Source organism: Aspergillus mulundensis (genome assembly GCF_003369625.1).
Source record: "Aspergillus mulundensis strain DSM 5745 chromosome Unknown scaffold_3, whole genome shotgun sequence".
NCBI classification, from domain to species: Eukaryota; Fungi; Ascomycota; class Eurotiomycetes; order Eurotiales; family Aspergillaceae; genus Aspergillus; species Aspergillus mulundensis.
In genome coordinates, this window is record NW_020797891.1 from 349,690 (window position 1) to 373,091 (window position 23,402).

The 23,402-nt window shown below is 49.4% G+C and overlaps 5 protein-coding genes across 5 annotated transcripts; 3 read left to right on the forward strand and 2 right to left on the reverse strand.

Moving 5' to 3' along the window:
• Window positions 1-5,248: 5,248 nt before the first annotated feature.
• DSM5745_03913 (uncharacterized protein) lies at window positions 5,249-5,562 on the reverse strand (the record flags this gene model as incomplete). The annotated part of the gene is made up of 3 exons (XM_026745929.1): window positions 5,249-5,252; window positions 5,355-5,443; window positions 5,491-5,562. 3 exons carry the CDS (start codon window positions 5,560-5,562, stop codon window positions 5,249-5,251), a joined length of 165 nt encoding a protein of 54 aa, XP_026604925.1.
• A 3,847-nt stretch (window positions 5,563-9,409) lies between these two features.
• On the forward strand, window positions 9,410-10,099 carry DSM5745_03914 (uncharacterized protein; the record flags this gene model as incomplete). The annotated part of the gene is made up of 1 exon (XM_026745930.1): window positions 9,410-10,099. One exon carries the CDS (start codon window positions 9,410-9,412, stop codon window positions 10,097-10,099), a length of 690 nt encoding a protein of 229 aa, XP_026604926.1.
• Window positions 10,100-11,030: 931 nt separating this feature from the next.
• On the forward strand, window positions 11,031-14,082 carry DSM5745_03915 (uncharacterized protein; the record flags this gene model as incomplete). Its single annotated transcript, XM_026745931.1, has 3 exons — window positions 11,031-12,960; window positions 13,022-13,157; window positions 13,212-14,082. 3 exons carry the CDS (start codon window positions 11,031-11,033, stop codon window positions 14,080-14,082), a joined length of 2,937 nt encoding a protein of 978 aa, XP_026604927.1.
• A 1,155-nt stretch (window positions 14,083-15,237) lies between these two features.
• DSM5745_03916 (uncharacterized protein) lies at window positions 15,238-20,431 on the forward strand (the record flags this gene model as incomplete). Its single annotated transcript, XM_026745932.1, has 8 exons — window positions 15,238-15,299; window positions 15,351-15,654; window positions 15,710-15,766; window positions 15,819-16,124; window positions 16,182-16,388; window positions 16,458-17,211; window positions 17,271-18,380; window positions 18,435-20,431. The coding sequence occupies 8 exons, from the start codon at window positions 15,238-15,240 to the stop codon at window positions 20,429-20,431; spliced, it is 4,797 nt and encodes a 1,598-aa protein (XP_026604928.1).
• Window positions 20,432-21,742: 1,311 nt separating this feature from the next.
• Window positions 21,743-23,224, reverse strand: DSM5745_03917 (dicarboxylate/amino acid:cation symporter; the record flags this gene model as incomplete). The annotated part of the gene is made up of 1 exon (XM_026745933.1): window positions 21,743-23,224. The coding sequence occupies one exon, from the start codon at window positions 23,222-23,224 to the stop codon at window positions 21,743-21,745; it is 1,482 nt and encodes a 493-aa protein (XP_026604929.1).
• Between the last annotated feature and the right edge of the window lie 178 nt (window positions 23,225-23,402).

The window sequence follows — 23,402 nt, forward strand, 5'->3', positions numbered from 1 at the left end:
AATATTAAATAAAAATATTAAATAAAAATATTAAATAAAAATATTTAATAAAAAATATTTAATAAAAAATAGAGAATTGCTATTCTCACAGTAACTTTGCTAATCTCACGGTAATTAGCACCCTTTGGCCGCGCTGGCGCGGGAGCTAGCCGCTTTAGTACTAGTAAGTAAAAAGGCCGTCACTAAGCCTATTTAGGTTCCGCCTTTTAGGTAATAGGGTTTGCCTGTAGAAAACTCAGCGCGCATAAATATTTATAAATTTTAATCCTTATATAAAAATTAACATTTTAAACTTAACTAAATACAGGCAAGGTCCAACTTTTAGATGGCCACGTGTACTAACTAATAAAAACACATTATTTAAAATATAAATCCCTACTCCTTCCGCTGCGCTGTGCTTAACTGCAAACGCTTGCTTTAATAAAAACAGGAAACCTTAATAAATATTTTTATGGTGTTAAGCTTGGCAATAGGGCTACTAGTACTAATTAGGTTTAATTTATGGCTATAAAGCGGCTGGCTGCAAAACTAGTATAAATATGGCTAGTGGTGGCAGTGCGCGCGGCCAAAGGGCGCTAATTACCGTGAGATTAGCAAAGTTACCGTGAGAATAGCAATTCTCAAAAAATATTGAATAAAAAATATTAAATAAAAAATATCAAATAAAAAATATTATATAAAAAAATTAAATAAAAAATTAAATAAAAAATTAAATAAAAAATTAAATAAAAAATTAAATAAAAATATTAATTTGAAAATAATTAAAATAATTATAGGGCTAATTTTAGCATATAATTTAATTATTTATTTTATTTTATTTTTTACTTTAATTAACTTTAAAYTTAGCTAGCTTTTATAAAGAAAATAGCTTAAATATAAATAGTATATATATTTATTAATAAAATTAAAATTAAATAAAATAAATAATTAAATTATAAGTTAGAATTATTACTTATAAATTAATAAATAAATTATTCTTAAAAGGTCTTATACTTATATTATAACTAAAATATAGTATAACTTAAATTTATTTAATAAAATATTTTTTTATATTTATTTTTAAATATTATTTTAAAACTAATATTATTATCCTACTTAAAAAGGTTAATAGCTATTAAATTAGTTTTATAAATTAAGAAATTAAGAGATTTATTATTAAAATTAATAAAAATTTATAATATTTTTAAGGAAATTTCTATTTTTTAGTATTATACTAGTATTAAAAATATAATATAATTTTAAAAGGTAAAATATAAAAAATAATTATAATTTATAGCTAAGTTTTTTAATATAAAATTTATTATAAAAATTTATAAATTATAATTATTTTATTAAAAATAGTTAGTAATATTTTATAAAATTTTATAATTATTTTTTATGTTTTTAAGGCCTTATTTATTTTATTTTATTATATTTTTTATATTACTATATATACTTAATATAAGAATTAAGGTTTTATATGATTTCTATAATTTATATATTTAATTAAATTTATTAAATTTATTAAATTTATCCAATTTATTAAATTTATCCAATTTATCAATTTTATTTATTTTATTTATTTTATTTATTTTATTTATTTTATTTATTTTATTTATTTTATTTATTTTATTTATTTTATTTATTTTATTTATTTTATATAGATAAAAAATTAGTCATACCTATTTTTAAAAACTAGCCTATTTAGGAAAGCCTAAGAGGTTTTAAAAACTATTTTTAGTTAATAAAAAGTTATTTTTTTTATTTTTCTTTCTATTTAACCTAAGCTTTTTATTATATTTAGTAATAATAGACCTATATAGTCTAGTGGTATAGATTATTATATAATTTAAATAAGCTAGGGGTTTAATCCCCTTTATAAGTTAAAATAATTAATTTATTTATTAGTTTAAACACGTGACTTACTATTAAATTAAATAAATAATAATAAACTTTATATAACTAGTTAATATTATATCTTCAATTAATACTAGTAGTAAATATAATAATAAAATATATATTAAGGGAATCACGTGACCTACAAAATATTTTATTATTTTTTTTTAAATTTTATAAAACATTAAGTTTTTGAATATATATTATTATATTATAATATATATTACGCTTACTAATACATTTTTTTATTAATATATATTACTATAAATATAAATAATTTTATAATAATTTGTATTATTACTAAATATATATTAAATTTAATAATTTAAATCTTTTTTAATGTGACTTTTTGACTATATTAAGCTCTGATATGTATCAGCCGGCTGATACAAATGTGGGCGTGCTGATACGGTATCACAAACCCCCCCCCCCAGCGCCTGCATGGCTGGGGCTGCTTGTCGTCTGCAAGGGTATCCTGGGCCTGATGCACACTGATGGTTGCCATTCACGAGCAGAGGATAATAGGCATTCCGTAGGATGCCGGACCGTATTGGGAACTTCCAGGGTGAAGAGAGTAGGTTGCCGCGTTCCCAGCGAGTAGGAGCAGCTGTTATGAGAGCAGAAACTGCGAAATATCCGTACTGTACTATAGGTTATGGAGCCGAGGACGAGGTAAGGAGCTAGACCGTTCATCCTAGTCACCGGCTCAGTGCACTGAATAACGCATATAACATTCAAGCTACATCTAAAGACAGAAGGAGCGACTAGATGTTCTCGATGTGGTTATTATGTGTCTAGTGACGGACACATCCCCCCCTGCCCTTAATCCAGGAAAACAAGAACGTCAAAAGCCACCTGCAACTTTCCGTTTCACCACTAACCCCAGCACACACCCTGGATGTCGTAGCGGCGACAGGGACGAGGACCCCACGGCCCGGGGCAGAGACACGGCCGCCAACAAACAGAGTCCAGGGAGCAACCTAAGACGAACACTGAACGTCGGTCACCGAGTCAGGGAGCTCCCTGTCGTTGCTTTCGGGGTACAGTAAGCCCACAAGGAGGTCATCGCTGCATCTATTCGCACCAGATCTGCACGGCGTGGGCAAGACATGGTCAGCAACGCGACACGGGCAGTTACAGATAGCAGGGAACACGGGTATCCATGCACGCGATAACGACGGCACGTGCTGGGAATCAATAGAGGAAATCGCGAGACATACTTGTAGAAAAGGCACGAGAAGTATTTCGAGCCGTCGATGTCCTCGGGGCCAATGGCGCCCTGGACTCGTGCGGGGGCCATGCCACTGGTGTAGGAAGGCTTTTAGTACGGTCTTGGTTCGAGGCATCCGGGTCTGGGTACCCAAACTGCATGCTGCAGATGGGTACTCGACCCTGGAGAATAGTGTTGGGGCTTTATGTATGTAGGTGCGGGTGGGGGGTAAGGTACGTACTCGATGACGGGAAGATTCAAGCACATTCTACGTGGGACAGCAAACGTAACGTTCAATGGGCCACACGGCCCGCCTTCGTAAAGCGTGGTCTATTAGGAGTATGTCAGAGTCTTGACCTGTTCTGCTGGCTGGTGTTGGGACAAGAGGGCTGTTGGGAAGGTACCAGCTGCACGGCCGGGACGCCGGAGACCAGGAGAGCCAGAAGGGGCAGCAGGCGAGTCGGAGCCATGGCTGGGCGTTGAATGATCAAGACTTGGAGAAAGCCCGGTTGTGGAGGATGGATAACAGTGGGTGAGTTTCGCCTAGAGTATCACGATCAATGGGTAGAGAATTCGATGCGACGACGACGAACGGACGAAGGAAGGGAGCCTGACTGCTATTTAAGCACAAGTCTCGCCTGATCTGGTGATCCCCAAGTGTAAGACACAGCTGGGGCTTACCACTTCGGCCCTCTTTCCTTTTGCCGGCAACAATGGGATACTCTTGGCTTGGTGGCCTCCGAGCTGAGGCCATTGGATCGGAATGAGAATGGCTGGCCAACGGAGGGTGCCCATTTCGCCTGCCCGTCTTATCCTCGGTGAGTTTTATGACAGCGCTTAGTGGGTGGACAGGGGGGCTGCGGGCTGCATGGGTCGCTGCTTAGGGCTTACTCCGCACGGTCTTGGTAGCCTTTCGTAGAGCTTTGGCCCTGTCTTCGGCTGGGTTCTCATCCCAGAAAGTCTTCACGGAATTGAGAGCTTCATTGGTGAAAGATCAGATCCCTTCTGTTTGTTCACGCAGGAAGGCCCTCGTCATGGCTGGTTCGTGGGGTGTTCACCACCTGCCCGTAAAGCCCGTAGTAAGACGCCTGAAACGCCATCTGGATGAAGGCGTCCGGTGAGAATCCCACCGATGTGATGAAGTATTTTTCGCATCCGGGGATTGAAGAATTATGGATAATAGAGTTCCTGCAGACCCGGAATGTTGGGATAATCGGGGATTGCGATAATTGGGGGAAATGCATGAATGTGCAACATGAACAAGTTCACCTCCTATTTTGGGTTGCACAGCCACCCTATAAAGTTCAGTAGTGTCATGGACAACATCTTACCTAAATTCAGCACGTCAAGTCTGGGATTATGCTGCACCAGGCTGGGAAGGAGTGTACGTGCCATAAGCGAGGCTGCGGATGATTTTCCAGCGCGATGTAGCATCCATGTCCATGCGGCATGAAGCCCTATTGATTGTTCCAGCGGGTTGTTGGTCCTAGACTCCCCATGGCTAAGGGCTAGCTAAGGATATCCCTCTTAGGTTCAGGCATGAATAAAGGGACCTCGGGAGAATGGAGTCTAAGCGCAACAAGAGTGGAACATATGGATTACCAAGTAGCATTAAAACCGCATCGCAACGTAACATATGTTTTTATCATTTTCTTGGGGCACATAGACAATACAGCTCTCCCGAAATACGCTTCAACACAATGGGCCAAGGCAGTTGGGCCATTCATCGGCTTCCTTCCTCTCCCTTGCATACCTACCGATGGTGCAGCAATGGTAAACAGACACAAACAGGCGCAAAGGCAGAGGCAGGAAAACGATATTCTCCGAAACGCACTACAGTAAATCTTCGCGTCCACTTTAAGTAATGCACAAAATGGCGTAGGCACCTGGGGCCCTGAGCACCACGCGAGGTATGGAAGACGACACCAGACCAACAAATTGTTGGTCATCTGTGCATACGGGGTCGCTGATAACCAAAAGGAAAAGCAGCAGATTAGCATGTATACATAGGTAGGCTTGGTTTCGGCTCCCACCTCGCGCCCCGGCTAGCCAGTGTATATAGCCGATGGAGGTGGGCAGGAAAGAGAAGGTACGTACGGTAGGAGCGCGCAATTGAAATCGGATGCACCTTCATCTTCGGGGCCAAGCGCTGCCTGGACCACCTCAACTGGAAACAAGCTGGAAATTGCCATTTAGCCACCGTGCTTCAGATCCATAAGCGCGCGTAGTCTGGCGCCAATGGCTCTAGGGCTAGGGTAGGTGTACGTACGTGGAATTGGTGGTGGTGAAACATTGTTCGTTTGTGATAGTCAGAGTCCCACACTGGCCGGCAGCATTCATGACAGTCTGGCCATTTCGCTTCATGTCAGGCATTTGGCTCGAGGGTAGGAGGTGGCTGCACGTACCACTTGGACTGCAAGAGTGGTCGGCGCAACAAGCGCCAGGACTGGCAGCAGGGTCACGGCTGGGTGTCTCATGGTGGGGATATGAGAGCAATTGGGCTTATGGATCTGTTGTGGACACCGGAAGGCTAGCAAGTGTGGGCTACGAGGAATGAGAGCTTGAGCACCTCCAGAGGGGAGACCCTACGGGTATTTATGTACATGAGCGGGATAGAGACCGGGGTAGTCGGAAAGCTGCGTTTTGATGTGCCTTTCTTTTCCCAGCATGCCGGAGTCTTGGTATACTAGGGTATCCTACCTATGAGAAGTGCGTCGGTGAGAAAAGCACTACAGGTGATCAATACTTGCTTTTGATGCTTATCCTCCGATTGCTGCATTCAGGGGCCAGGTTGACGATTGTCTAATGAGCTGACTGGGACAGGCGCATAAGCAAAATGAAATTGCGGAAGGTAGAGGGTTCAGCGAGGCAGAGTAGTAGGAGAAAGGAAAGTCAAGCCATGGAAAACTACTAGGCAATGCTTTGCAACCTTGATGTGTATTTGTACATCAACGCTCTGCTACCATGCCATCACCACTAGGCCCAACCTGAGCTTCGAAATGGACTTACAGGACACTCCTTTTGCCAGACCTGATATGAGCTATTTGCTTACGTATATACCCCACGCCTTTGCGGGGATGGAACCATGAGGTTTAAGAGACCCATTGGCCCGAGGCGAGGCATCCGCTGAACATCGATGGGTAATGCCAAACTAAGATTATATGTTATTATCATCCAATAGCATGCGGAAATCTCGAACTAGTTATCGATTGTGATGATGGAGGACTGTCCGTGACCCTGCCTAGGTAGTGAGGCATCCTGAGCAATGGAGGTCCTTCAATTCCATTTTAGGCTCCAGAAGGTAGGCCGTCTGTTCAAACCAGGGTCTCGGTGATGAAAGCTTGGAGATTGAGGGTAGGGTATCTTAAGTTGGCGTCGGGATGAAGCTATTCCGACAGTGCTGGCTACCCAAGGCCTACAATGCTCCATCACATGTGCCGCTTCCCCTTTAAATTCTTCCAGGTTATTGCAGGTGGCTTCTCTATATTCTGCCCGGATTTCTTGTTTGCTTAAGAGTCTTCTTTGCAAACCAGCGCTGGGACGTGAATAACCAGATCGCGTGTCTTCCTAGTACCGACTATATATTCGCGAATGCCTTCGCCCATCCAACGCCCATCCCGTCGTACAAGGTCCTGTGATTGAAGCTGAGGCTGAGTTTTTGTCCGAGGATGAGGGAGGAACAACTGCCTGCCCAGGTGCCTGGCGTTATCCCAGCGCTGTCATGGCCTCCGGATTCTTTGGATCGTTAATCCTTCTCTTCATCTTCTCTCCAGACTCAAAGGGACTTGCTTATGGCTATCCATCTTGCCCCGCATAGAAACCCCGAACCGCATGTCGCGCGAATTCTATATCGCTGCTCTCCATGCGTCCGCACACCCGAGCAGAGTTCCAAGCCGCAATCGTATGCGCCCTCCCCACGAAACCGACCCGGTCAAAGCCCTTTTCGACAAGATCTATGACTACGGTCATTCCTACGGGAAGCAGGTCGGAGATGCAATGCCTCCATGAACGGTCGGATTGGTCAGCATAACATCCTACATATGCGCCTGGCATGGGCAAAGGAAGGTCTGCTAATATTGCCTCGGGGGTCAGAATTAGTTACCCTGGCATTGGGCTTGCTCTTATCATCAGGATGTGCCATGATTCACGGCGCTGAGATCGTTCTTAGATATCTCGTCATCAATAATAGCGTGGTAGAATACATCTATGGCAGGTAATACCCCGATGGGTTCAGGCAGAGGAGGAGGCGAAGGACACACTGGGGCGGTTGGATAGGGAAACCAGGTCTATTTTCGCTCTGTGGTGACGAGCGATGTGCGTACCTGGTTCTATCTTTGGACGTTTGGAACGAACCGGCCCGGGCCGCTGTGGGAGTATCCGGACAGCGACAAAGATTACTCTTCAAGACCTCTTTTGGAAGCGAGGATCACCTGGACGAGATGAAGGGCCTCCATGCCAGCTGGCGACACTTCATGGGTGTTTGGAGTGAGAAGGAGGGGTCACAAAGAAAGCTGTCTATCACCATCAACTCGACCAGGCGATTGCCGTGCCTTCTGTCTGTATCGAAACGGCCAGGGAGAATATGCCGTGTGATTCATGAAGGATGTTTTGACTTGAAAAGACATTTTCCGAACATTGCAGGCCAGGCATTGAATAAGGGAAGCCGGGTGTTGGGGGTCGATACTACGAATGTTACTGCGGCGGGCAGAAGTTCCATCCGTGGATAAAGGATAGTTGGGATCCGCAAGACGAGAACCTTGGACTCAAGGAAAGTAGATGCGGGCTACTGAGAGAGTCTTACTGTTGGATCTCTGACCATTCCGTGTTGTAGAGACGAAACGATCAGCGAAGCTGGATTCTTTGCCTAGGACGCAGTCGATCCCCAAGGTCGGGTTTCCGCCAGGGTCGGTTCATCCTGAGAAAAAGAAAAAGAAAAAAAAAAGTTCGTGATGGGCGTTATTGATGAACTGGCAAAGGAAGCCGCCCGATCCTGGTTTCTCTGAGCAATGCTGGCTCGGTCTCCACAGTCTGATGGATCACTGCTTGCCACGTCGCCAGCAAGACCAGTGGTGGCAGATGCAGGAGGCTGTATTCGGTATCTGCACTCCGATCGGCTTTTGACCGTACATCCCGATTCCAACACCTGCGGCATCTCCAGCCGAATACCGGTGGTCCTTCTGGATTGCATGCAGCGAGTTCGCTAGCTTGCTGCATCGGCGCCTTCCAGATCTGGTGTACCGGGATGTACCACCAGCACCGATTGGCTGGCGGGATTTCCCTTTCAATCGTCAATAAATACGATCTAGACCACGCAATGCCAAACTTTGGAGAAGACGTGGAATTTCCCAAAGTGCTCGATGCAAGTCTGCGAGACACGTGGCAGGCTTTCGGTGGGCTTGTGTTTAGCAGGCATGAGAGCCGGCCTGCTTGGGTGGAAGCCAGGAGTTCCCTGCTGGGGTGAGGTGGTTTCCCAGTGGAAAGAGAACTTTTGGTCGGGCTTGCTCAAACCTCACGATTCCAGTCTGCTCTTGCCTTTTGCTTCCACAGTCTTGACGGTCAGCCACAGAGGGAGATGTTTGCCTCAGGTGTTAAGGCATAAACTCTGTGCAAAGTTCTTCCAATCACACTGTATCATGTGACTAGTCACGTGCACCACCAATCATGCTGCACCATGTGACCTATCACGTGGATCAGAAGTGCACGTGCCCGGGGCGACCTCTCGGGGATTCTTCCTACCTTCCCCTTTTATCCCCAAGCGTTTTTGCATTGGATGTCTCATCGTGTGCTGTCTTCCCTTGATCCTTACTCTCTCTGGCACGAGCATACTGCCATGGTTGCAATGGCCTATATGGGCCTCTCTCTGGCACCTCACTTCGTCCATTTCTAGTTTTGTTTTCTGGCCGCTTAGACGCTTGTTCCTTTCTCACGCTTCAACAGCAACAATAGAAGGTCATCAGCGACGGGCTGACGAAGAGCGATTGCAGTCCCCACAGGACGAGGACGCTGCCTGCTCTTACAGAGAAGGTTCTCACCGAGTCACCGTCATTATTCGACAAGCCACCCAACGCCCAGAGAACCACAAGCTCTTGATCATTGGTATCTATGCCGAAGTATACCTCGTGGGAAACAAGGTTATCAGGAAGCTTCCCCGCAGCGAGATGGGCTGGGGGTGGAGGCTGACTGCCGCTCCTGACCAAATAATGCAACGCAGAGACCCGTTGATAGTGGAAGGATGCACGAGCTCAAGTTCTGCAGCATGGATGCTCCTGCATCTGCCATTTACCAGCAACCGGGCAGCTGTGACATGCTCTCCTCGGCCCTATCATGGTTACCCATGACAGTGAAGAAGACACGCAACCAATCATCCGCGAGGCTATGGTCTACGAGATCCTCGGCGCTCATCCGCGGATTGCCGAATGGCTCTCCAGAGGCAGATCCGACTTCGTCGACATTAAGTACTACCCGCGTGGCGACCTTGCGAGTTATAGCCAGAGAAATACCATCACCGCCGAACTCCAGTCAAAGTGGTTCCAGCAGATCCTAGAAGCTGTCGTTGCTAGCCACAGCCATGGCGTCATCCACTCCGATCTCGCCCTGCGCCAGTTCTTCGTGGACGACGCATTAAACGTACGACTGGGCGACTTCAACTCTTCTCAGTGCCCGGGCCACCCAGCACTAGGCTACGAGAAAGCCTCACACTGCCTGCCCCGGGATTACGACCTTCCCAACACTGAAGCCTCCGATGTCTTTGCGTTGGGCTCGACGCTCTACGAGCTCGTTGCTGGACACGCACCCTATAGCGAACTTGCGGGGCCGCGTTCCGATGATCCCGATGTGATCAAGGCGCAGATCAGACGGCAGCACGTTGTAGACCGTGAGATTGAGTCTCGGTATAGGAACCAAGTCTTCCCGGATGTCTCTGGGTTGTTTGGCGGAGGAATCATATTGGGTTGCTGGAGAGGCGAGTTTCAGAACGCGAAAGAGGCGCTTGATCGGTATGTAGATGGGCTGTAGGTTGCTGGCTGGGATTGCGTTGCATTTGAACGGGCGACCGTCGAGGAGTCGATTGTGGGCGTCCGATTCTCGCCTTTGCCGGATAGCCGCAGCCTTATCATCGTATCCTGTCATCGTCAGATGATCATCGCTCAGGGATACAGCCGCCGAAAGCCTCCTGAAGAGACGTGCAGCTGGGCATCGTCGACAATACTTTCCGCATACGGCCGGCTTCTGGTGAAAGGTTCTGACATCAACACTCTGCGACTGTGAGATAGAACGCCATTGCAGACAGGAAGATCGGGAGCAGTGGATCTAAGCATGGCACTTGGCGACTTTGGAATACAGAGAGCCCGCATTGGCTCTCACTCTTACCCATAAAGCCAGCCGTGACCTGCTTCTCGGATGGCCGCATCATGCCAGCTTTCGTGCCACCGCTCCTTCGCCATACACGAAGCCTCTTCAGGGGCCTGGAAAGAAACACTTCTGGTCTGGGTCCAAAGTGTTGAATATTTCATTGATGGCCACGCTTTTAATATATTCGCCTACCATATCCCTCCTGTGTTGGCTATCAAGAAACCACGGCTTCTAATCTCTTTACTGCTGGGTCACCGTTTTTTTTATTTCGCTGGCTCGGTCATTCAAGGGTCGTTTGAGTGGCGTGATTGGCGTCAGGGGTCGGAGGGCGCCGAAGGGTGTGCGACAACAACGTCACCAACGATCGCTAGCAGATTACCCCGCAACAAGAAAACAATGGGAGCCAGGTAGCCCCGGTCTTTTGCCGGGGAGCTGGGCACGAGGGCCAATGACCAGCAGTGGATGGAGCTGGATTCGGGGGTTCGCCGGACTCTGCGGGGGCAATCACCCTTGGCACCCTTGGCACTGCAGAGTATAAAAAGTCGTGGCACCGACAGCCAGTATGATGGAGATCAGCTCTTTCCTCTGTGTCACGATGTACTTTCACAAGCTGCTCCCCCTGGCAGCGGCCCTGGGCGGCTCTGCTTTCGCCCAGAGCCAGGCGGGCGTCGACGCCCTCGATCGCCCCGGCAATGATCTCTACGAAAAGGACCTTTCCAACTGCACTGGATACAAGGTGACCAAGCACCGGAAGACCGACTATGGCTTCTATGCGGACTTGTCGCTTGCAGGGCCAGCTTGCAATATTTACGGCATTGATCTTCCCGACCTGAAGTTAGAAGTCGAGTATCAGACCGACGAGCGACTGCACGTTAAAATCTTGGACACCAATAACACCGTCTACCAGGTTCCGGACAGTGTATTCCCGCGCCCTGGCTTTGGACAGTCGTGCTCTCGCGGAGACTCGAAACTCCAGTTCGACTTCAATGCTGACCCCTTCTCGTTTACTGTTTCGCGCTCTGATACCGGCGAAGTGCTCTTTGATACCACTGGTAACAAGCTGGTTTTTGAGAGCCAATATGTCTACTTGAAGACGCATCTTCCGCAGAACCCACATCTTTACGGTCTAGGCGAGCACAGCGATCCTTTCATGCTGAACACAACTAACTACACCCGGACGATCTACACCCGCGATGCGTACGGGACGCCGCAGGGAGAGAACCTGTATGGCGCTCACCCGATCTATTTCGACCATCGCGAGAATGGTACGCACGGAGTGTTCCTGCTCAACTCGAACGGTATGGATATTTTCATCGACAACCAGGACGGACAGTTCCTTGAGTATAACATCATCGGCGGTGTTCTCGACTTCTACTTTATCGCCGGACCCTCGCCGCGCGACGTGGCCAAGCAGTACGCTGAAATCACTCAGACCCCGCTGATGGTTCCGTACTGGGGACTCGGCTTCCACCAGTGCAAGTACGGTTACCAGGACGTCTACGAGGTCGCCGCAATCACGGCCAACTTCTCCGTCCATGACATTCCACTGGAAACTATCTGGACCGATATCGATTACATGGACCGTCGTCGTATCTTCACCCTTGACCCCGAACGATTCCCTCCCAATCTGGTTAAGGATCTCGTGGACACTCTGCACGCTCGGGACCAGCATTACATCGTCATGGTTGATCCCGCAGTGTACTACAAGGAGTCGAACCCCGCACTCGACGAGGGTCTCCGATACGACGCATTCATGAAGGAGGCTAATGGCTCCCTTTACCAGGGTGTCGTCTGGGCTGGTCCAAGTTACTTCCCTGAATGGTTCCACCCGAACTCTCAAGAGTACTGGACCGGGCAGTTCTTGGACTTCTTTGACGGAGTCAACGGTCCGGACATTGATGCCTTGTGGATCGACATGAACGAGCCCGCAAACTTCTACAACCGCCCGTATCCAGGCAACAACACCACTCCAGAGAAATTCGCCGAAGCAAACGACAACCCTCCCGAGCCGCCAGCGCTCAGAGATGGCCCGGACGCTCCCATCCCTGGCTTCCCGGCCAGTCTCCAGCCAAATTTTGCCTCCGGTAACGCACCCGAGAAGCGCGCAGTTGATCTCGTTACACGTCAGCCTCGCTCTCAACAAAAGCGTCAACTCGGTGCCGGCCGCTGGCGATCCGCAAAACGCCACTGGCCTCGAGATTTGAAGGCTGGCTGGCAACACGGTCGAAAGACCGGCTCTGGGTGCGGACCGGATGAATGCAAGGGTCTCCCCAACCGCGAACTCATCAGGCCTCCGTACATGATCCAGAACGGCGCCGGGCCCACGCTTGCGGACAGTACTGCCGATACCGACGTCGTGCAGTATGGCGGGTACCTGCAGTACGACACGCACAACATCTATGGCGCGATGATGTCGTCGCACTCCCACAACGCTATGCGCGCAAGGCGACCGGATGACCGGGCTTTGGTCATCACGCGGAGCACATTTGCTGGATCTGGAAAGGACGTGTCTCACTGGCTGGGAGGTAGGACATTTTTGCGACGTTACAACGATTCCAGAGCAGCGCTGACTAGGGTACTTGCCAGATAATCTCTCCGAATGGTACCAGTACCGGTTCTCGATCTCGCAGATCCTGCAGTTTGCCTCACTGTACCAGATCCCTCTCGTGGGTCCTGATGTCTGTGGCTTTGGCGGTAACGTCACGGAGACACTCTGCGCCAGGTACGTATTGCACCCCAATACTCTTGTTTTAGCACTGACTAACAACCGATGAAGATGGGCAACCCTAGGCGCCTTCTACACCTTCTTCCGCAACCACGCGGAGATCTTCGCCAACTACCAGGAATTCTACCGCTGGCCCGTCGTAGCCGAAGCCGCCCGCAACAGCATCTCCATTAGATACCAGCTGCGTATGCCACAACTCCTCCCTCCACCATATAAATGTCCACTAACAAGTCCTCCAGTCGACTACATCTACACAGCCCTCTACAAGCAAAACCAAACCGGCACCCCAACCCTCAACCCGCTCTTCTTCAACTACCCGCACGACAAAAACACCTACGCCATCGACCTCCAATTCTTCTACGGCGATGGCATCCTCGTTTCCCCCGTCACCGAGGAAAACAGCACAAGCGTCAGTTACTACCTTCCCGACGACATCTTCTACGAATGGGGCACGGGCGCTCCCGTCCGCGGCGAAGGCGCATACGTCTCGGCCGAAGTCGAGCTCACCGATATCACCATCCACTACAAGGGAGGAATCATCTACCCGCAGCGCATTGAAAGCGCGAATACAACCACCGCCCTACGAACAAAGGGCTTCAACATCGTCATTGCGCCGGGTCTAGACGGGACTGCCGAGGGGTCTCTATACCTCGACGACGGAATCAGCGTTGTCCAAGACGCGGTGAGCGAGATCGACTTCTCGTATGAGGATGGCGTGTTTAGCATGGACGGCTCGTTCGCGTATGATGCCGGCGTTGGGATCGAGCGGATTACGGTCCTTGGGGTTGACGCTGAGCCCGCGTGGGGCGTGCTGGTGGAGGAGGTTGGGGAGGTGGAGTTCGATGGCGTCAATTCGAAGCTTGTGCTCAATGTTGATGTGCCCTTGACGGCGAGTTGGAGTCTTCGGATTGCTTCGGATTGACTTGCGGTGGGAATGGGGTTCGATGATATAGTTGGGGGGCGTTGCGCCCTGCCTTTGCCTTGGGCTTGGGGGGTTGGAGGATTGACTGCAGGTGGGCAGGGAATGGTTTGTTTGGCGGGTTAAGTTTATTTCTTTTAGTAAAAATCAATACTTCAAAAATGTGTCAAGTGATGGTTACTTTGAGTTGATGGATATAATCACATTTCATGGTTATTAGTAGGGTAGGGTATCTATAAAGGTGGTTAGTCAACAAGCTGTAAAGCCCGCCTCTTCTCCCTCACAGTATCCGGGGCTGGCACTGTAACAGCAGCCTTGGTATAGTCATTGATACCCCATCTCTCCTTAAGCGCATTCAACTAGCCCGTATCAGGCCTGAGCTGGCCGCCTTCCACATCCAATTCTACAGAGGTAATTTGGGTCGCTGGCATTTCGGGGGTGACACTCGCTTGAGCGCCTTGCGGAATAAACCTTGTCTTACTTTAGTCATGACCGAATGACTTTCAGATCATCATGCCATGGTGCCGTTGAAGATGTTTGCCAAGTTATTTGGCACAGGGTGCTGGTATTCTTCCCCCTCCTGTTTGACCACTACCAACTAGTTGCGAAGCATTGAAATGGGGCTACAGTGAACAACAAAGGAGACAGTTCTCCTAAGTGCTGCCCTGGATCTGAGATGGAGAATGGGTGGTGAGTTGATGGGGGTCTTGGTGCCTGAGGCTGCTGGATGTGATGCGGGGTCGTGTGATGGCAACAACACCCGTAGGTCCTCTTTCTCTACTTCCTGTCTGGTCTGAGGCTATAACACTGCTTGGGCACTCGCATGAAAACCAGTGCTATCGTGATCTACAATCCAATCTACCTAGCCAGTGGAGGCAGAGCCTGGTTCAGGTGGCTGAAGCTCAACATGCGCCGCGACCGAATTCTGCAGGGATACCCAGGCATGGGAAAGAAAGGTCTCTGGCCAGGTCAGCCACGCACATGACGTGAGCTTCATCCCACTCGTTTCGCGTGATGCGCAGACACATCTGACCGGCACCTTTACCTGGCGAGAAGTTGACCCTCGGGTTTGTTGGGATCAACCCTACTTCAGCCATCATTTCCATCAAGAACTTATGCGTGGCAAATACGGAATTGGGTCGCAACTTGCTGTCCGCCATGTCGGTCGCACGAATCGGTTTCTCGGAGCTCCATGGTGGCGGCCCAGACCCGCTGGCCGAGTCAGTCTCTTCTAGCCGCGTATATGTGTTCTCTATACTGAATATCTCTAGTATCGTCTTCGTTCACGGCCTTGGAGGGCACCCGGAGAATACCTGGACGTATACACCTGCGAAGGATAGTCGATTTCGTCACCGATTCTTCCACTTCAGATCGGATAGGAAGAGACTCATACAGGCTGTTCCAAGCGTTTTCTGGCCAAGGGAACTGCTACGACAAGATTTATCAAACTGTCGAATCATGACATACGGCTATGACTCGGACATAGTCAGCTTCCTGGCACCAGTCGACAGGTCGAGCCTTTATCAACACTCAAACAGCTTCTTGGTTGACCTCAGTCATCGGCGGCAAAAATGGGTTCGTAAGGCTCCTATAGTCCGCTTTACCCTTGCTAAACCCCGTCATTGGACAGCCCGCGCGGCCCATCATATTTGTCGCCCATAGTTTAGGCGGAATTCTGGTCAAAGATGTGAGACCCCTGTGAATTGTGTATGTTCTACTTACTAAGGCTCAAAGCACAGGCATTAAAGCAGTCTCAGGATGCGCAATACAAGCCGAAGCTTCAGAATATCTATGAAAATGTTCATAGTGTTATTTTCCTAGGAACCCCGCATCGAGGCTCAGATTGGGCGGCGTTGGGCAAAAGTCTCTCCATCTTTGCATTGGGAAAGGCGAACGATGGGCTGCTCAGGTCTCTCCAAGTCGGAAGCGCAGACTTGGAGCGTCTGACAGATGCCTTCGCAGTTATGCTGAAAGCAAACAAGGTCAAGGTGTGCTCTTTTGTTGAATCCCAAGCGATAACCGATATACCGGGTTTTGCCAACAAGGTATTATATGCACTTCGAGTCTGTTCCCGTGCAGTGAGCAAAGACTAACCGGACCAGATTGTTGACGATTTCTCGAGCCGCATTGGAGATGCCGCAGAGATATCTCAAGTATTACATGCAAATCATCGGACCATGTGCAAATTTACCGGCGCAGATGACAGCAATTACCAGAAAGTACTGGCGGCACTTAAAGATTTCGTCTCGGATATACAAGACCACCTCACAGTCGACAATGGTGTGTCTAGGAGCCCCGAAGCTTTCTTTGTATAGTAGACTTGCCTGCCACAATCGCGTCGAGAGCACCCATTGGTTACTAATACTGCATTTTCACAGAAAATGCTTCGGTTGATGCCTGGCACGCCCAGCCCCCAGCGGCTTGTCAAGATGTTATCCGTAGTCGAGCAAGACTCCCATTTAGGTCATACCCCGCAGCTTGACGATGGACACTTTGCGTGGGTATTTGCCAATCTGGACTACCAAAAATGGTTAAGTTCAAGATCAATCCAGGTACTGTGGCTCTCGGGTCCTTCCCAATGCCGCCTTTGGGAAGTCTCTTCCTATCTGATTCAATCCAGAAGGAAGGCGGCATTGACTACCATTGGAAATGAAATGGTGCTTTACTTCTTCTGTACACCCACAAGACTGGAACGACACATGAGTATGACTTTCATCCATACTATTCTCTATCAAATCCTCCAGTCTTCATCCGAACTTGTCCGATCTGAGATATCGAGGACATTCATTCAGGCTCTTCGTTCCAACTACCCTGACGAAAGAGAGAAGCGGGAGGAGCGTCAGCGTTCTTGGGGGCCCCTTGACACTGATGCCAACAATGCTATCTTGAACGGAATTCTCTGGGCAGCAATTGAGAAAGTACTGATCACACAGGGAAGGCGACAGGTGATCCTCGCTGTGGATGGCCTTGACGGCACAACTGAGGCAACATTCCTTTTTGCGCTAAGGCGATTCATCGAGCATATCACAGGCCGAATCGGTGTTAAGGTCTTGGTAACAAGCAGGCCACTCCCGAGTATCAAGGAGTTCTTTGATGGATTCCCTTCAATTGAGTATAATAAGGAGCGAGAGGGTATGGAGTGGCCACACGCGGACAAGAATTGATAGGTTAGGAGCTAACTGTGGAGATAGAATGCCTGGCAAGACTCCAAATCGACGATGCACGGTACCGCAAGATATCCCAGGGCCACAGAGGCTCTTTCCAATGGCTTTGGAAGCATGAACAGTATGTGAGCTGGTCCCAGCACAAGGGATCTAGGCTGCTACACGTCGTGGGGAAACCCGGAAGCGGAAAAAGCACCCTTACCAAGTTCTTCACTCAGCATGTTCGGGAGACTCAGACAAGCATGGACATCCCAGAACCAGCACCGGTGATAGCAAAGTTCTTCTATAGTTATCGAGACGGCGAAAGGCAACGAAGCCACCACAACATGTTTCGTTCTATCTTGGCGGAAATCATCGCGCAGGAGGAGCCATTCTTTTATCATCACATCCAGAGTATTTATCGCGCACAAGACTGCTGTGAGGGCCGCCTTGAGTGGAACTATGACTCGCTGGTCCAGGCTCTGAAGGGACTGTGCGACTACTCCACCAACCGGCGCTTCTTCCTTATTCTCGACGCCATTGACGAGTCCGATGATCAGGATCGATACATGGTCGTCAATCTCTTACATGAGATATGTTCACAAGCTACATCATGCACAGTCAAAGTCTTCGTTGCAAGCCGCCCAGTGGATCATCTAGGGTCAAAATGGTATCACAATACCATCAGACTACAGGACGAAACGAGTGCTGATATTCGTCAATACCTGCTTTCGTTCTTGAGTGGGTTCGATATGACAAGTACGTTGGAGCAAGCGATAGATTATATTGTGGAAACCGCCCAAGGCGTGTTTATCTGGGTTCAGCTTGTGGGAAGGGAGCTTCAGCGGCAAGTGTTCGCTTCTGAAGAGCAGATATTCGGGTTTCTTCAAAAGCTTCCCACTGGCCTCGAGTCTTTCTACGAACTTATGCTAGAAAGAGCGAGAGAGCAAAGTTTACCGCACTTGATCAAGTTATTCCGATTCGTTTTATTCGCAGCTCGCCCACTTCTCGTTGGCGAGATCCGTCATTTCCTTGCTGTCCCTGACCAACCTGGGGATGACTGTGCGATCTCATACAGAACATTGACAAAGGCTACCCCAGGGAAGTCCTATGTAACTCAATGTGGTGGGGACTTTTTAGAGATAAAGAACGTCGATGGTACCTATGACCCACCCCAACTGGTTCTCGAGTATACGCCCTGATATGGAACAGGTGATGAGTACGTGCAATTTATTCACCAGACTGCCCGAGAGTTTCTTCTTCAATTTCCAGGACATACTGCTCCACCTGCACCATGGACTGATAGCAAGCTTGCACACAATCATATATCCATTATTTGTTTGAGATATCTTATGCTCTGCGCAAAGGAGGATCTTCCAGAACATTTCGATCTCTGGCGGGATGCAGACTTCCACAGATATGCCGAATACATCGATCAGCTATTGTTCGCACAGTATGCTATCGAATACCTCGGCCGCCACTTGACGGTCTGCCTCGTGGAAAGTGAAGTGAAGGTAGCCATATCGGCGCTTGCCGAGACCATATGTTCGAGTATAACCTGCGCCTTCATGGATGACTGGGCCACTTGCTTAGGAGACGACCGCTTGAGGGCCAACCGAGATAAAACACAATATGCAAAGCCATTTCAGATGAGGGTTCTGGAGGCTTCTGTTTGTGGTCGCTTTCCTGTGGCCGTCCGAATCATCCTTTGCACCGGCGCTGACGTCAATCACAGGGACAGAGCAGGTGCTTGCTTACTAGCTAACGCAGCTGTCCGCGGCTATCCCGACATGGCCTCTGTTCTACTCTCCCACCCGGAAATATTACCTGATGTCAAAGACTCAGCCGGTCGTACGCCTCTCTCGGTAGCGGCAGAACATGGAAATGCAGATGTCGTGCGCGTACTCTTGGGCCACCAAGACGTTGACATTAATTCACTGGACGCAACACACAGGACGCCATTGTCTTATGCCGCAGAATATGGTCGCGAAGCAGCTGTCAAAGTTCTCGCAAATAACCCGAAGACGGACCTTTTCATAGCTGACGACAGGTCTAGGAGGCCTCTATCTTGGGCCGCTATTGGCGGTAATGAATGCGCCATGGAATCGTTACTCCGAGCAGTTCTGTCAGGCATAAGTCTTGGCCCGGATGAATTAACCACAGGAGAATGGAGGGCTGGAATAAACTCGAAAGACGATTCAGGAAAAGCGGCGTTGTCATGGGCAGCGTATCACGGACACTATAGCGTTGTGAAGATGATGCTCGACATGCCAATTCCTCAAGGCGCCCTCGTCCTGGACCCCAACACCTCGGATGATCACGAAATGACACCGCTCATGCTCTCCGCCAGTGGTGGGCATCTGGCGGTGGTAGACCTCCTGCTCCATCGGGATAAAGTGGACGTTGAAGTACGAAATGAAGACGGGATGGGCGTGCTGTCTGTTGCTGCAGCCAGTGGTCACGCCGACATAGTTGCCCTGCTTCTCGGGGACCCGCGGATATACCCCAATTCCAAGGATTTCAGGGGGTGGACTGCAACTTGCCATGCCGCTTTCCACGGCCACAAAGAGGTGCTGAGGACTTTAGTAGCTGACGAACGGACCGATGTGGATCTGCCGGATAATGATGGTCTCACACCACTGTGGCGAGCATCTATCTTCGGACGTACAAACGCAGTACGGGTCTTGATATCCACGAAAGCGGTTGACCTGAATATCAAAGATGTGGACGGCTGGTCGCCCCTGGCATGGGCCGCACAGGAGAACCACTGGGACGTTGTCAGGGAGCTACTTCAGGCCACCGGAGTCGAGGTTGATTCGGCCGACTCCCGTGGCCTCACACCTCTGTGGTGGGCGGCTGACCGAGGCAATGATCTTGCGGTCAAGCTGCTGCTAGAAATCGGCCATGCCAGTTTACATACAGTTGACGCGGTGGGTCAAACCCCTTTAATAAGAGCTGCATGGCGCGGCTACGAGAGAGTCGTCAAGGCTATACTGCGTGTTGATACTAGCACTTGTGATCTTCCTGAACGATGGGGACGGACACCGCTTTCATGGGCGGTAGAGACAGGGGACATTCGAATTATACGGGCGCTGCTGAACACAGGTCTGGTCGACTTGGATCGGAAAGATGTCTGGGGACAGACGCCTCGGACTAGGGCTGCGGATTGTGGAGATGACGAGATCATCAGGCTGTTTGATGCGCTTTGAAAAGACTCTTCTTACCCGTTCAGATCACTGTCGTGACTTGGCTTGTCGAGCCCGTGGCCATCGGTGTACCTACTCCTCTGTCCTCCTTTCCCCAACGTCGTTTTGTCCCCAACTGCGCACGTCATCCATCTCCATGTTTATTTATTTATTTATTTATTTTCAGCAAGCGACGCTCGCCTTTTCCTTTGTCTGGGAGCTTTGGGTGCTCGCTCGGAGCTCTACTTGATATGTCCAATCTTCACTTGGAATTCTATATTTATAGGGATCAATGCAGTCCTCCACGTAATTGGACGTGTGGACGGGGCAGGTGTTGGATAGTATATATTTCCTACCAGGTTATGATAAAAACAATGATACTACAAGTAGCTACCAAGGCTTGGTACTTTAATACTGCACATCTATTTAAATCACGATAGATGGTAAAACTACTAGTCTCGCTTGGTCATGGGCAGCATTGCTATACCATCCTATGTTATCTCTCATGCAGTCTATGGGTATACCTATTTTGTACTGGTGTTACACAGGATCCTGCTATTAAAGCAGGGTGACTGACTATATACACACACATAACAGTCTGTACACTAGGCACTGCAAGCACAACAAGGCCAGAGATGACGAAACTAGAATTATGCACCTCGCATTGAGCTTTTCTTATTGCTGGTGAATAACATAACGCGCCTGCGTCCCTTATCTTGTATTGAAATTAACAACTGCCATTTACCAACAGCCAGCACCCTGCTACAGCACACCAAAGTAACTGTGACAAGGAGTATAACTTAGGGTTCCTCAACATACTGACATCCCAAATCCAACCAGCCCAGCTGTCCTGGCTGTTTTGCAAAACATTGCCTACATACCCTGAAAACGAGTCCGATCTGATACCTACCTATGCTCCGCGAACAAAAACAAAAAACATACAACAGCTGCAGGTGGGATTCGCATGTGGTCACCCACCATACTACTAACCAGCCGGCGTGTGGTTTAAGTACGGCTGAGCGGACGGGAAGCCCTGTTCTCCACACCCTGTGGTCGTATGTATTAGTTCTTTTCAAAGCAAGGCTTATAGTGTACAATATTGCAGACCATGAAGAAGCGTCGGGATGGGTTTAGGGCTCGGCTCGGGCGGGTGGGAAGGGCATACGGACTACCTAACTATGGGCATTGATTGAAGACGAGCAGTCACCTTGGCCGGCCTTGCGCAAGGTTGCATCAGAGGGCTTCGTTGTGGATGTGTACCTAGTTCTCATTATCTAACCATCCATTGCCCAGGTACAATCCTACATGACTCTACAAATCATACGGCACCACAGGCTAAACCACCCGCTCACCCCCCTCCACTCCCCCATCCTCCCCCTCGTCACTCTCGTCATCATGCAACCCACTCAGCTTCTCAATAATCGCTGCAGCATAGAGATCCCCCGAGACATTCGTCATCGTGCGGAACCGATCAATGAACCAATCAATCGCAATGATGACCGCATACATCCCTGTAATCGGGACGTCCACACTCCCCGCAATCATAACCGTAAGCACAAGACTCGAGCTTGGAATGGGCGTCGTCCCGATACTTGCCAGTGTGGACAACAGGCAAATAATCACGTAGTCCGCTGGACTTAGACTGTGCCCCTGCGTCTCGGCAAGAAACACCACGCACAGCGGGAAGTAAATCGCCGTTCCGTCCATGTTCACCAGACACCCCAGCGGGACGGTGAACTTGGACACCGTATTCGAGACGCCGCTGGCCCGAACAACCTTGAGACTCAGCGGCAACGTCGCAGCGGACGAGGCAGTGCCCCAAGCCGTCGTCCAAGCCGGCGAGCACCTCAGCCAAAACGTATACGGCATCCGCCTCGTAACGATGAAGTACAGCGCCGGCAGGACGATGAAAAGATGCAGGGCCAGATTACACAGCGAACCGCCGATAAGCACACCCAGGTTCTGCCCGATATCCCGTACATCAAGACGGAACATGTTCGGGAGAATCAAGAAGAACACACCGATAGGCGCAAGCTTGATCAGAACCATGATGATCTTCATGATAATCCCCTCGACCTCCTCGACGGCCTTCAGGATATACGAGTGCCGTCGGTCAATCATGTAGCCGACCACAACGGCCGTGACTAGAACGGCAAGCAGGCTATCGGTCGCGAGCGCATCAACGATATTAAGCGGAATCAGCGACTCAAACATCTGCACGACAACGTCGGAGATATCCGTTTCCTCGCGCTCCGCGAACGTCTCCTGGTCTTCTTCGTCGACGTTCAGGCTCTCAGAACTCGCTTGCGTCATGAGGCGGCGCCAGACGAGACTCGTTAGGATGATGGAGTGCACGATTGCGAAGAGCGTCGTGAGCACGTAGTAGCCTATTGTCCAGCGGGCTAGGATATGGCCGCCGTTCGAGAGTTCGCGGAGCCGTTGCACGGCGAGGATCATGGAGGTTACGATCATGGGGAGGACTAACGCATCTCTGTTAGTACAACCTGGAAGAACGGGTGAATGGATGGGGAACGCACCAGCAGCCCTCAAAGCGCGCAGCCACAGCGCGCCGGGGATCTCGATGATCGTTGGCGCGGCGTAGGGGATGTCGTCGACTGTGCTGGAGACCGCGAGGCCGATTGCGATGGCGATGGCGGCGGCGGTTACGATTTGCAGCGCGGAGCCGGGCTCTTTGATGGCGTGCCACCATGGTTTCTTGGGCTGGGTTGAGTCTGCAGTGGAGGTTTGCTGGACGGTGTATTCCTGGGGGCTGTCAGGGCGCCCGGAGTGCGCGGAGACGCCGGAGCTTTTTTCCATTGCTATGGCGCAAGATGGAGTCTCGCTGGGTGGTCGGATTCCGAAGGTTGAAGAACCAGGGGAAGAGGTTTCTCACAACCTTGCTGGAGTCCCTTGGGCTTCATATACGAGCTGCTCTATCGTCGCAACGCCACAAGCCGACGGTAAACGGCCGCCACGCGATATCGTTCGAAGGATG